The sequence below is a fragment of the Cervus canadensis genome, chromosome 15, assembly GCF_019320065.1.
Source record: "Cervus canadensis isolate Bull #8, Minnesota chromosome 15, ASM1932006v1, whole genome shotgun sequence".
NCBI lineage: Eukaryota > Metazoa > Chordata > Mammalia > Artiodactyla > Cervidae > Cervus > Cervus canadensis.
Window position 1 is genome coordinate 74,161,514 of NC_057400.1, and position 13,644 is coordinate 74,175,157.

At 50.2% G+C, this 13,644-nt stretch overlaps 1 protein-coding gene and 1 long non-coding RNA gene across 3 annotated transcripts in view; one reads left to right on the plus strand and one right to left on the minus strand.

Annotated features, from left to right (window-relative positions):
* Positions 1-5,670: 5,670 nt before the first annotated feature.
* On the minus strand, positions 5,671-13,218 carry LOC122453533. Its single transcript, XR_006273096.1, has 3 exons — positions 12,775-13,218; positions 6,426-6,493; positions 5,671-6,011 (listed from the first exon to the last, which is right to left on the minus strand). It is a non-coding gene; the product is annotated as an uncharacterized LOC122453533 (long non-coding RNA).
* Positions 6,678-13,644, plus strand: part of LIMS2 (LIM zinc finger domain containing 2) — a 44,040-nt gene continuing 37,073 nt past the window's right edge. The window contains exon 1 of one of the 2 annotated variants that reach the window (XM_043487452.1): positions 6,678-6,826. Coding sequence is in view for 1 of the 2 variants with exons in the window: in XM_043487451.1 (XP_043343386.1) it covers positions 12,323-12,333 (11 nt within the window). In the remaining variant the exon portion in view is untranslated. Of the gene's footprint in view, positions 6,827-11,928; positions 12,334-13,644 lie in introns of those variants that run through there. The other variant, XM_043487451.1, reaches the window with a different exon arrangement.

Genomic DNA, 13,644 nt, shown 5'->3' on the forward strand with positions numbered 1-13,644 from the left:
CTGTACATTTTAAGTGGGCGAACTTTATGGTATATGAATTTTATCTCAAAAAAGCTGCTATATGGGAAAAAACCACAAACGAAAACTACCCACAAAGGAAAACCCAGGACCAGAAGTTTCACAGGAGAATTCTACCAGATGTTTAAAGAAGACTTGGCACCAAAGCCTTTGCAAGTTCTTCCAAAAATAAAAGAGGAGGGAACACTTCCCACCTCCTACCACGAGATCAGGTACTTGGTACCAACACCAGAGAAAGACAGCACAGAGAAAACTATAGACCAATATCTCATGACTATATAAGGGCTTCCCTGGTATCTCAGTAAAGAATCCACCTGCAATGTAGCAGACCCGGGTTCCATCCCTGGATTGGGAAGATCCCCTGGATAAGGGAAAGGCCACCCACTCCAGTATTCTGGTCTGGAGAATTCCATGAGCCATATGAGGTCACAAAGAGTTGGACACGACTGAGCATACAAACAAATTCTCAATTGATTATTAGCAAACCAAATCCAGGAACATGTACAGTGGATTACACACCATAATTAAGTAGAATTTATCCAAGGAATGTAAGCTTGGAATAAAATATGAACATCAATGTAATGCACCACATTAATAGAATAAAGAACAAAAATCCTTTCAATAGATACAGGAAAAACATTTGACAAAATCCAACCACCCCTCTGTGATAAAACATAAACAACTAAAGATGGCACAGAAATTGCTCAACATGATAAAGGAGGTTTACATTAGCTTATAAGAGCTAATATATTTCATGGAGAAAGACTATACTTTCAGTCCAACAGCAAGAACAAACTTTCTATTCAGCAGTGTACTGGAGGTTCCAGTCAGAGAAAATAGGCGAGAAAAATAAAAAGCATCAAGATTGGAAGGGAAGAAGTAAAACCTTCTCTATTTGCAGATGACATCTAGTATGTGGAAAAACTTAAGACATCCCCTGTGAAAATTTGAGGATTAAAACACAAGTTCAACACCATTATAGGATACAAGATCAGTATACAAATCTTAATTGTATTTCTATACACTAACAATGAAATATCTGAAAAGGAAATTAAGAAGGCAATTGCATTTGCAATCATATCCAAAAGAACGAAATGCTTTGGAATAAACTAAAGAAGTGCAAGACTTGTTCACTGAAAACTATAAACATTGTTAAATGAAATTAAATAAAATCTAGATAAATGAAGACACAGCTCATGCTAATTGATCAGAAAACTCCTTTACAGTCACACTTCAGTTCAGTTCAGTCGCTCAGTCATGTCCAACTCTTTGTGACCCCATGAACCGCAGCACGCCAGGCCTCTCTCTCCATTACCAACTCCTGTAGTCCACTCTAACCCATGTCCATTAAGTCAGTGATGCCATCCAACCATCTCATCTTCTGTCAGCCCCTTCTCCTCCTGCCTGCAATCCCCGCCAGCATCAGGGTCTTTTCAAATGAGTTAGCTCTTCACATCAGGTGGCCAAAGTATTGGAGTTTCAGCTTCAGCATCAGTCCTTCCAATGAACACCCAGGACTGATCTCCTTTAGGATGGACTGGTTGGATCTCCTTGCAGTCCAAGGGACTCTCAAGAGTCTTCTCCAACACCACAGTTCAAAAGCATCAATTCTTCAGCGCTCAGCTTTATAGCCCAACTCTCACATCCATACATGACCAATGGAAAAACCATAGCCTTGACCAGATGGACATTTGTTGGCAAAGTAATGTCTCTGCTTTTTAATATGCTGTCTAGGTTGGTCATAACCTTCCTTCTAAGGAGCAAGCATCTTTCAATTTCATGGCTGCAGTCACCATCTGCAGTGATTTTGGAGCAAAAAAAAAAATAAAGTCAGCCACTGTTTCCACTGTTTCCCCATCTATTTGCTGTGAAGTGATGGGACTGGATGCCATGATCTTAGTTTTCTAATGTTAAGCTTTAAGCCAACTTTTTCACTCTTCTCTTTCACTTTCATCAAGAGGCTCTTTAGTTCTTCTTCACTTTCCTGCATAAGGGTGGTGTCATCTGCATATCTGAGGTTATTGATATTTCTCCTGGCAATCTTGATTCCAGCTTGTGCTTCTTCCAGCCCAGCGTTTCTCATGATATACTCTGCATACAAGTTAAATAAGTAAGGTAACAATATACAGCCTTGATCTACTCCCTCTCCTATTTGGAACCAGTCTGTTGTTCCATGTCCAGTTCTAACTGTTGCTTCCTGACCTGCATACAGTTTCTCAAGAGGCAGGTCAGGTGGTCTGGTATTCCCATCTCTTTCAGAATTTTCCACAGTTTATTGTGATCCACACAGTCGAAGGCTTTGGCGTAGTCAATAAAGCAGAAATAGATGTTTTTCTGGAACTCTCTTGCTTTTTCGATGATCCAGCGGATGTTGGCAATTTGATCTCTGGTTCCTCTGCCTTTTCTAAACCAGCTTGAACATCTGGAAGTTCACGGTTCACGTATTGCTGAAGCCTGGCTTGGAGAATTTTGAGCATTACTTTACTAGCGTGTGAGATGAGTGCAATTGTGTGGTAGTTTGAGCATTCTTTGGCATTGCCTTTCTTAGGGATTGGAATGAAAACTGACCTTTTCCAGTCCTCTGGCCACTGCTGAATTTTCCAAATTTGCTGGCATATTGAGTGCAGCACTTTCACCACATCATCTTTCAGGATTTGAAATAGCTCAACTGGAATTCCATCACACCCACTAGCTTTGTTCATAGTGATGCTTTCTGAGGCCCACTTGACTTCACATTCCAGGGTGTCTGGCTCTAGGTGAGTGTGAGTGATCACACTGTCGTGATTTTCTGGGTTGTGAAGATCCTTTTTGTAGAGTTCTTCTGTGTACTCTTGCCACCTCTTCTTAATGTCTTCTTCTTCTGTTAGATCCATACCATTTCTGTCCTTTATTGAGCCCATCTTTGCATGAAATGTTCCGTTGGTATCTCTAATTTTCTTGAAGAAATCTCTAGTCTTTCCATATACTCTCTCTCCAACCATTCCTAACGCTTGTTGTTATTGGTCAGTTGCTCAGTCCTGTCCAATTCTTTGAGACCCCATGTACTGCAATGAGCCAGACTTCCCTGTCCTTCACCATCTCTTGAAGCTTGCTCAGACTCCTGTCCATTGAGTTGGTGATGCCATCCAACCATTTCATCCTCTGTTGTCCCCTTCTCCTCCCGCCTTCAATCTTTCCCAGCATCAGGGTCTTTTCCAATGAGTTGACTCCTCGCATCATGTGGCCAAAATACTGGAGCTTCATCTTCAGCATCAGTCCTTCCAATGAATATTCAGGGTTGATTTCCTTCAAGATTGACTGATTTGATCTCCTTGCAGTCCAATGGACTCGCAAGAGTCTTCTGTAACACCACAGTTCGAAAGCATCAATTGTTTGGTGCTCAGCTTTCCTTATGGTCCAACTCTCACATCCATACATGAGTACTGGAAAAACCATAGCTTTGATCATACAGACCTCTGTTGGCAAAGTAATGTCTCTGCTTTTTAATATGCTGTCTAGGTTTGTCATAGCTTTTATTTGCAATTTTTAATTTCAAATTTGTTATATGAATCACACAGTATGGCATCTTTTAAGACTGGCTTTTTTTCCCACTCACAAAAATGCTCTTGAGATATGTCCAAATTGTGTATGTATCATTCCGTTTAATCATGCTTCTCTATGTAACCCTTGAATGTTTTTTTTAGAATTCCATGTTGCTTCATCTATAGTGTTTTTTGGTGTTATCTCTTTGTATAGATGTTTTAGTACTTGTATATACAACAAAAAGTTGTATATACATAACTTATCATGGTCTACTAGTGTCAGTATTTTACCATGTTGTGATAGTGTTACAGGCTCCTAGGGGGCTCTGCATTGTTGTCAGTGTAACTCTCCATGTTCAGTTTGGGTAGTTTACCCTCCTCCACCCTGGGATTTCTCAATCTGCCTGCTGGGAATAGGCAGTCCTCTTGGCCCCATGTGGGTGCCAGGCACTGTTTCTGTGTACTCTTTTGGGTGTTTCCCCTCCCCCCCAAAGGAGCTGTTCTCACATGCACGTGCTTGTCAGCACTCAGCTGGGTACTTGAGGGGGACCCTCTGACCTCGGAGTCCTCTGTCTGTGCAGCCTTCTCCTCCCCAGGGTCCAGCTCCCCCTGGGCTCTCCACTCCATCTCGACGGGAATCCTCTCGGCTCTGCCTGGGCTCCTCTTCTCCTGGCGTGGGTTTGGGAGCACTCTCCAGGCAATAACCTGGGGAAACCCCTGTCCACTGGTCTGTTCTCCTGTCCACTATGGATCACCATCCTTTGCTACCTGCTGTTCCGTTTCTGGAAAACAGTTGTTTCATATATTTGGTCTCTTGTTCTACATATTTTGTCTGGTTCCTGCTACTTCATCTTGGTTGAGCATAGATCTTAGTGATTATTCTTTGTCTTGGAAAACATAGTTTTTATAAACATATATTGTGTTAATATGTAATAATGTTCTTATTGATTTTAAATGAATTGGTAACTAATCACAAACTTTCATTTTCATTTTTAATATGGTAAATATGGATGGACATGACCCACATAAATAAAAGTATCCTTGCTATACCTTGGTATATCCAGGCTACCTAAGTATGTTTGGTATCCTCAATACTTTGGAGAATCACTTCCACATATGGGTTTATTTAATCCCCATGACATCTCTATCAGGATTATTGTTACTAACCCTGTTTATAGATGAGGAGACTGAGGCCCAGGGCAGGGAAGCAGTTGTCCATCATATGGCTAGTTAGTGCCAGACAGTATTTGAACCCATGTAGCCTGATTCTGTGGTCTGTACTCTTCAAGTCACTAAGCCACACTGCTCTTAAGAGCATGGATTTGTCCACTTGATACAACATTTCTAAGCTTCAGAGTAACCATTAGATGCAGGCTTTTCCCTACATCTTTTCCCTCCAGTGTCTGCACCCTTCTTGCCCAGCAGAATCCTTGGGCTCCAAGTGTCTTCATATGGACATCTTTCGGGTGGCCCTAGGGAAAAAGATGTACAGTTGACTTCTGCTTTGCCCTCATGCTACCCCACATTAATGGACTCAAACCTAACTGATAGACGTGCAGGTGGAATTATAGTTTCTCTGCATAGCACTGGTCAGAGGCCTTGCCCCTCCCTGTAGCTGGTCAGTCCGTGAAGCAACATTAGTGCTGGTCAAAGTTACTGTGCCTTATTCAGAGGGGGGAAGGGGGGAGTGTCCCCAGACCTGCTTCTCCTGGGGCAAATCTCAGACCAGTGAACCGCTATGAAAATCCAGCATATGTAAGATGAATTTGAGCATCAACTGCATTTTCAAACAGATCCCAGTTTTTAAAAAATACTTTCTATCAAGACGTCTTCAAATTACAGATTCACTTAGGTGTAAGTACACTTTTTAATTTATACAAATTCAGTTCAGGAATTTATGTGTTGAGTAAAATGGTATCTGAGATGCTTCCAGCAACAGGAGTGTGATATGCAGTTTACAATTAGGCACCTTATCATGTATGTACAAAACTTACCAAGAAGATTCAAAATAGTGTTAATCTAACTACTGAGCAGTTTCTCTGAGTAGAACCCTGCCCTTGGTTCAAGGGATAGAGCAGTGAACAAGGCAGGAGTTTATCTTTGGAGAATTTACATTCTGGTGTATAGCACATTTATAGCATGAAGACAAGTCATTCTAAACAACACAGCAACACGGCATAACATCGCTGGTTCTAGTGAATAGCTGAGTGCCTGCTCTGTATCTAGCCAGCCCTCTGTTGGGTGCTGTGTTGTGTAAAAGTTAAATGGTTCCAACCTTGAGGTGTGTAACGTTTGACTGGAAAATGAAAACCAGTTATCCTCATAAAAGTTGTGCACATAGCGCACATGAATGCTGGCCCCACCCCTCGCAAGCAGCACAAGTCCAGGGAGATCCCAGGGCAGCATTTTTGTACCACACAGTGTGACGAATGCTCAGTGCCGGACAGCGGGGCAGCCAAACAGTGCGGACGTCTGCCATGAAGAAACAGAACGTGGGACTGGGAACACAAAAGGATCACAAAATAACTCTGCAAAAGGATCACAAAGTAACTGCAAAGGGATCACAAAATAACTCCCCAAATAAGACTGGAACCAAAGTGTCCTTCTCATCTTGGGTAATGCAGCTCAAGGTAAGTTTTCTTCTTTCTGCCTCTGGGCGGTTCCCGATACATGAAGTTTTTATAGCAGAAAATTATGGGAGGTGTCTTAGTAACTTTTCTTAGGTTACTCCAAGTGATTGCAGATTCTCTCTTCTCACGTCCTTGAAGGGGGCAGCTTCAGGGAGTGTACCTGCTCTAAGCATCAGGCTTCCCAGGGGCTCATGAACCCAGTTTAGCGAACGCTCAGTTTAGTGGCTGCACGTGGAGGCCACCCTGGCTTCTGTACCTTTGCCGGCTCCTCCAATTTCAGAGGGCAGCTGTTGCTCCGTTTGTCCTGCAGCCCTGGCTCCTGGCCTGCAGGGGAATAGACTTTCAATGGCCCGCCCAGCAGGCACCTCCCCAGGGAGGCTGGCCCTTCCTTCCTTGGCTTCCTCCATCCTCTCTGGACCCTCGAAGGGCCTCTGGCTCCACCTCCAGCTCTAGCCCAGCCTCCTGTCCAGGGAGAGATGGGCCAAAATGCCTGGGTACCTGGTGGTGGCTGGACACTCCCAGCCGCTGCCCAGGCTTCTCCACGTGGCTGTGCCAAGAGGGCCGGGCAGCTGCTGTTCCCCAGAGAAGTGACTGGCAGCACTCCACTCGGGTCAGGAAGCAGCAGGAGGAGGCCGAGGGGCAACTCAGCCCTCTGAGGTAGGGACATTTCACAGTGCCCATTGAGTGGTGTTTGTCGCTCTCGAGATGTGCGTGGGGCCCAGCCCTGGTTCTCCCCGTCATTGTCTCTATGGCTTCTAAGTGGTCATGCTACTGTTGGGGTAAAGGACCAGCTGCAGCGGGGATGTCGAGCTCATCCTGGCTGGATGCTGGGCCTCCTGCAAGTCTGGACAGGTTGGGGGTGAGGGTGGAGAGCACCTGATCTTTGTTCTAGACACAGGCTGGAGATGCTCCAGTGGGAAGGTTAATGATTGGTTGTCCTCATGAGAAAGGGGAAGCAATGCGAACCTTAACGTGTGGAAGAAAGGTGGAAGCAGGGGAGGCTGGTGAAGAACTCTGTGGTCACTGTGCACAGGTGGCTTCTTGTTGGGTAACTGAGGCCAGGATGCTTTGAGGTGCAAAAATGTGGCTTTGCTGAATGCCAGCTAGAGGCCTTCTGGGTCCAAATTCGGCCACTCTTGGTCCAAACCTGGGGGTTGAGTGAAGTCTGTCCCAGAGCTAAGGTAAGAGTGAAATACATTTCTCTCTTCAAAGTTCAAGGCAGGCAGTCTTTGGAAAGGAAGCAGAGCCATGAGGGGTAAAGCTTCTTGGCTCAGCTCCACCCCTGAGTAAACCAGACTCTGAATAAAGGTCCTGTGTTCTCTTTACATTGAAAAACATCTCTGGGTCTCAGTGGTAAAGAATCTGCTCTGCCATTGCAGGAGACGTAAGAGATGTGGGTTTGATCCCTGGGTTGGAAAGATCCCCTGGGTCGAGAAGATCCCCTGGAGAAGGAAATGGCAACCCACTCCAGTATTCTTGCCTGGAAAATTCTATGGACAGAGGAGCCTGGTGGGCTATAGTCCATGGGGGTCACAAAAGAGTCCGACATGACTTAGCAACTAAGTAACTTTGTTTTTCTACAAGTGTTAAAAGAATTAGTGGGTTATGATACCACCAGCTTCTTTCACTGAGTTCTGCATGGTCCAAGAAGTAAGTAAGTACATTTTGTGCCGGTCAGCCGCTGTGTTCTGAGGGCATGCTCACATTTTAAAATAGAAAAACTTAGGAATTCCCTATGGTCAGAACTCCATAATTCCACTGCAGAAGGCGTGGGTTTGATCTCTGGCAGGGAAACTAAGATCCTGCATGCTGCGTGGCACAGCCAAAAAGAAATATGCATTTGTTAAAATGACAGATGTCCTGGTGTGTGTGGGTGCACAGAGGTGGGTGTGAGAAGTGGGTGTGCCGCCCACTGTTTGTTTCTCTGCCTGGGGAGAGGCTCCCGCTGGAACAGGCCAGGTGCTTCCCTGCCCTTCCCCAGGGATTCTCACAGGCCTCTTCAGAACAAACTTCAGGCTTGAGGCAGCTGGCTGATTTGAGTTATGCATCCCTACTCTACGAGGCTCAGTGTTGGACCATCCCCAACACCCTGACAGGGAAATGCCCAGACCAGTTCCAGGGAGGGGGAGCCGCTGGGGCCCTCACATCACATGGGCCACTGTTAAGTGGGCATGACACTGGTCCTGCCCGCTGGGAAGGCACTCTGCTCCTGAGGGGAACCTGAGACCTCCTCCTCCTCCACCCACACCAAACCCCCACGTGGCTCTGGGGAAAAGGCCGTTTGCTCAAGGCACCTGGAGGCCCCAGTTCTCACTGCTGCTGCCATGCTGGTCCAGGGCGGCCCAACCCCTCCTTTGGCCCCCAGGACCGCCTCCCTCTCCCCCTGCCACGGGACCTCCAGGGAACTGAGTTAGCTCTGCTGTGGCAGTGGGCGGGAGTGGGGAGCGAGAGGGTGGTGTGGGGCAGCCCAGGAAATCCTCTGGGATGGGGGTGCTCACAGAGAGCCTGAGACCCAGATGTCACGGGGCCTGCCCCTCCCGGTCTCCGCTAGGACAGCTGTCACGTCGTCCACTGCTTGCTCTGTGGCCCAGCCTCGACCTCTGACATCCCAGAGGCTCATCTGTCCTGCTCTGAATCATCACATGCAGTGGGTGATTCAATCCTCACTTCTGAGTGTCAGCAGCTCTCCCCCTGTCAAACCCCAGCCTCCGAACTGCACCCTTTCCTCCTCCCTCCCTCACAGGACAACTGCCCACTTCTCTGCTCTCTTCAGGGCAGGATTTCTCCAAGCAGTTATAAAATTCTCTGCCACCTCCACTGCCCGCATCGGCTGCGGTGTTCCCCACCCCAGGGAGCGCCATCCGCAGGACCACAGGACCCTGGGAGAGGGCACTGCAGGGCCCTGCCTTACCCAGGTGGTGCTGGTGGTAAAGACCCTGCCTGCCAATGTAGGAGACAGAAGAGATTCGGGTTCAGTCCCGGGGTCAGGAAGATCTGGAGGAGGGCATGGCAGCCCTCTCCAGTAACCTTGCCTGGAGAACCCCACGGACAGAGGAGCCCGGAGGACTACAGTCCATAGGGTCGCAAAGAGTCAGACACAACTGAAGCGACTTAGAACACACGCATGCCTTATCCTTCCAGCTTGTTTCCTCACTCCCATGGGTCTCCTCCTGACACCAAACCCAGGTCCCTCCCTGACCTGCACCCGAAGCAGCTTGCACAAGGGGGCAGAGAGTAGTCGTGCTCTCTGGGCTTCTGTGACACCTCACCCCCACCTTCACAACCTGGCTTCCCTCCTTTACTGGGACCCCTGACCTCTCATCCTTAGAGGGCTTCTGACTCAGCACAGACACCTTCAGTGACCTCATGAGCCCCAGGGTTGAAACCCTATCTGCACAAAACCGTCCACATCTTTGCAGAGATGGGACCTCGCTGAGTACCAGGTTCATGGCACCCTACTACCTTCCCTGGGATGCCCAAAAGGCTCTTCAGGGTTACATACCCCTCATCTGACCTGCCCCAGCTGTCCTGCCACATTGCCAACAAGCAGGAGAGAAGGAAAATCTGGCATTCATCTGGAGAAATCACATCCACACCTGCCACAAACACCCCAGTCAAGCATTCAGCAAAGCTCAAAGAATTATACCACGAATGCTGAGATACCCGGTCTTCCCTGGTGATGTGGGTTCAATTCCTGAATGGGGAAGATCCCGTGGAGAAGGAAATGGCAACCAACTCTAGCATTTTTCCCGGAGAATTCCACCTGAGTCCACGGGGCCGCAGAGTCAGACTCCAGTGAGCGACTGACTACAGCAGAAAAACTAATCGGTGGTGGAAAAATTTGAGAATTGTGGCTACCTCAGGGAGCTTCAAATAATGCAACAGGCCTCTTTCGCTTAAGGCTTCTCTCCGAGTAATGTCTGGAGATTCACCCACGCTGGTGTCAGCGTGTTGTGTCCGGCGCTCAGACTCCGAGCCTGTGCTCCGTCCCTGCCCTCTCCCTTATTTCCGACGCCCCGCCCTCCTGTTCTCCTAATCACCTTCTTGATGACCTCAAGGCCCCCGCACTTGCTAACTTTTTTCCTCATTCAGTCGTCACCGCCACTTGCCTCTCCACTCTAAAGCAGCCCTGTACACTGCCTTTTCTTTGCGATACTGTTCCTGACTGAAACCGTATTTATTTATCGCTTGCCGTTTGTCCTGCACCCCAGCTAAACTCAGTGAGAACCCGGCCCAGGTCCTCTTGTTCACAGCTGAACCCCCAGTGCTCATAAACCATAAATAGTCTTGAATGAAGAAGTGATGAGTGATTCAACATCTGAATAACCATTGCCAGGCAACTGCCAGCTCTTTCCTGCAAATCTGACCTGTAGCAGCACTGTAGGAGGCTGGCAGACAGCTTCTTGAGGCTCCATCTCTCTAGCAGGGCTGAATGATGGCACAGTCGCCACCCAGTTCTTGCTGAGTTTGCCCTGGCCCAGGGAAGAGGCACTCTGAGTGACAGGTGAGCAGCAGAGAGCTCTGGTTTGGCCCCAGGTGGATCTCCTCCTGCTCAGTGAACATACGAAGGGGGGCTAGAAGGCTGGAGGGCAGGCATGGGATCCCCAGATAGGGAGCAGGTCCCTTTAGTGTTCTGCTCTCTACTTTTCATCCCCTTTGGTTCCCACAAAACCCCAATATTCGATTAAGCATCCAGTCCATTGCTGGTGCACAACCTCCAACACATTTGCGTCTCTGTGTCGGCAATTACAAAAAGCATTTCTCTATCAACAGGCGGATGACCCAAGAAAGCATCCATACTTTTCACTTAATCATCAAATTGCAGTTAATCAGAATCAGCCAAGACACATTTGCAAAAAGAACTGCAAACTGCAATAGTTTCAAGATACCAGCTACTTAGGAACAGGTGCCTTTTCCAAGCTTGCTCTGCAGGTATAATGCTGCACGTTACTATCAGTTCATCGCTCTGAATTCCACTGTTTATTTGTGGGTTGCTACTTGGCATGGCCATTTCTAGATAGTTTTTGTCTGTCTCCAAGAAGTAAGGCAATGTTCAGTTGGTTTAACAGACCAGGCTGCTCAGTTTCATCCCAGTCATGGTATTTGGGCTGCCTTGAATTAGGAGCTACACTCCACTGCCTCGCTAGAAATTTCTGCCTTTAGGTGGAGTAAAGGTTTTGTTTATTTCACATTTTTATTAAGAATATGTTCCCTAAATTTTTATATTTCTACAGGTCAGTTTAATGACTCCTCTCTAGCTTTCCTTGGTTCTCCTCAACTTCTGCGTTTGGTTCATCTTTTTATAGAGTAACTTCTGCTAGGTTAGGGGGCTGCTCACAGACTCGGATGACTTGGGTATCTCCGGGGGAGGGCACTGGCCTTGTAAGTATGCAGAATCAGGCTCCTGACTCAAAGGGCGCGCCCCTCGACCTTGACTTTCCTGGAAGCGGGACTTCGTGGACTGGGAGTCCCCAGTGCCCCGGGAGAGAGTCGGTGTCCAGATACATCTGTCTGCAGAATTAAAGCGTGAAGGTGACCCCTTCTCCTGCCCGGGGCCGCAGCGGGGACTCGGGGTTGGGGACCAGCGAGGAGGTGGCTTCAGCATCTCTCCCCCGTTGCTCCCTCCCCCGCACGTGTTCGCGTTCCAGGGCAGCCCGGGACAGCCGGGGCGGGGAAAGCTCCGGGCGGGGCGCCCCCGCGGGGCGAGGGGGCTTGTTCGTGTTTATTTTAACTTCACTCCCTTTTAAAGGAAAGCTATGCCGGGAATCCGGGAGGTGGCAAGCGAAGCCGGCGGGGAGGACGTGACCCGCGCGCTCCGCAGGCCGTGTTCGGGTGTCCCCAGAGGCGAGGCTGCGCGGGTGGCGCGGCGCCCCCTCCCAGCCCTCCAGCGCACTGTGCCCACCGCCTCGCCCCCGCCTCCCGCACCCCCACCTCCTGGGCACGGCGGGCCCACCCCACCCTGCGCTCCAGAGCGAGCCCCCACCTCCGGCTCGGCGGGCTGGGCGGGGCGGGCGGCGGGCGGCGGGCGGAGCGGCTCCTGCCTTTTTTGGGCGTCTCCTCGCTCTGGGCGCGGACCTGCCGGCGGGCGCTCGGCTAGCTGCGGCGGCGGCTTAGGGGTCCCGAGGCGGCCCGGGTTCGGCGTGCGCAGCCATCATGACTGGAAGGTAACTGCCCCTCCCCGCGCCCCTGGGTGGTGGGCGCCGTGGGCCCGGGAGGGGGCGCCTGGGGTTCCAGGCTGGGCGGGGCTGCGGGACAGGACCCCGGCCAGCCCAGACCCCTGCGGGCACCCCGGCCTCACCAGGCCCCGGCCCCTCCACCTCTACCCCTCCCCGGGTGGCAGCGCTGGTCAGGTCAGGGACGCCCGCCCCGCTCCCGGGCGTCCAGCCCTCTGGCCGGCCCCGGGCAGCGGCAGGTGAAGGGTCTGTCCTTTCTCGGACGTTGGAGCCATTACCACACCCGCCCCCTGCTCCCGAGAACCAGCGCTCCGAGGGGCCAGGGACTTGCTCAAGGTCACTACCAACAGAAAGGCACGGCGTCAAAACCCAGGCGGTCGGCTCCCACCGGCTTCCCCGCCCGCTAGCTGGGTGATCCTGGTGACAGCTCACCTCTGGAGCCTCTGTTTCCTGCTCTGTAAGATGGGGGTGGTAAAAATGGTAAACGGTCGGTCTGGGGGCCTAGCCAGACCTGCCCCCAAACACAGGCTGCACAGGGATGGGTTGAACCCAGAACCTCCCCCAGGCCTGGCCCGGTTTCCACTTTTATATCCCATGTGGCCATTTCACAGATGAGATGACTGACGCCCCATAGGCCAAGTGACTCACCAGGCCAGTCACACGTCCACCAGTGTCTGGCCAGTGCTGGCCCCGGCAACCCTTTCTGGAACCTGGCTGGGTACACATGCATGACTCAGGGGTGGGAGGGGCTGGTCTCTGAGGCCCACAGGCCCCCTTTTAGCCAAGCCCTTGGAGGAGGATGCTCTTCTTTATGACCCCTTTGGCTTGGGGCTGGAGGCTGGCGGGGACCCTGTGGCTTTGCTGGGGAAAGGAGCTTGGAGAGGCAGTACCCAGAAATGGGGAGCAGCCACAGAGGGCAGAGAGGTGGCCCCAAAACTTAGGTGATGTGCAGGGCAGTCACCCAGCCTTCAGGGTCACACAGATCACCATGAAGGCTATGGCCTGGAGTCCTAGGGCAGTCCCAGGAGCCAGCACAGATCCTGTTTTCTGGGGAATCCTGTGCTTCACATGCGGTTTACTGCCCACATCCCAGACCTCCCGCCCCAGCCCAGGTCTGCCGACAAAGCCCGCTCCCAGTGCTCACCCTCCCGAGTGTGCCCTTGCCTTCCTGTCCCTCGCAGGGCACCCCTGCCAGCTGCCTCATTCCCCACCCTGTAAGCTCCCGAGGAAAAAAGGGAGAGAGAACAGGGACAGAATCAGGAGTAGCGACAGAATCAGGAGCAGCGACAGACAGGTGTTGAT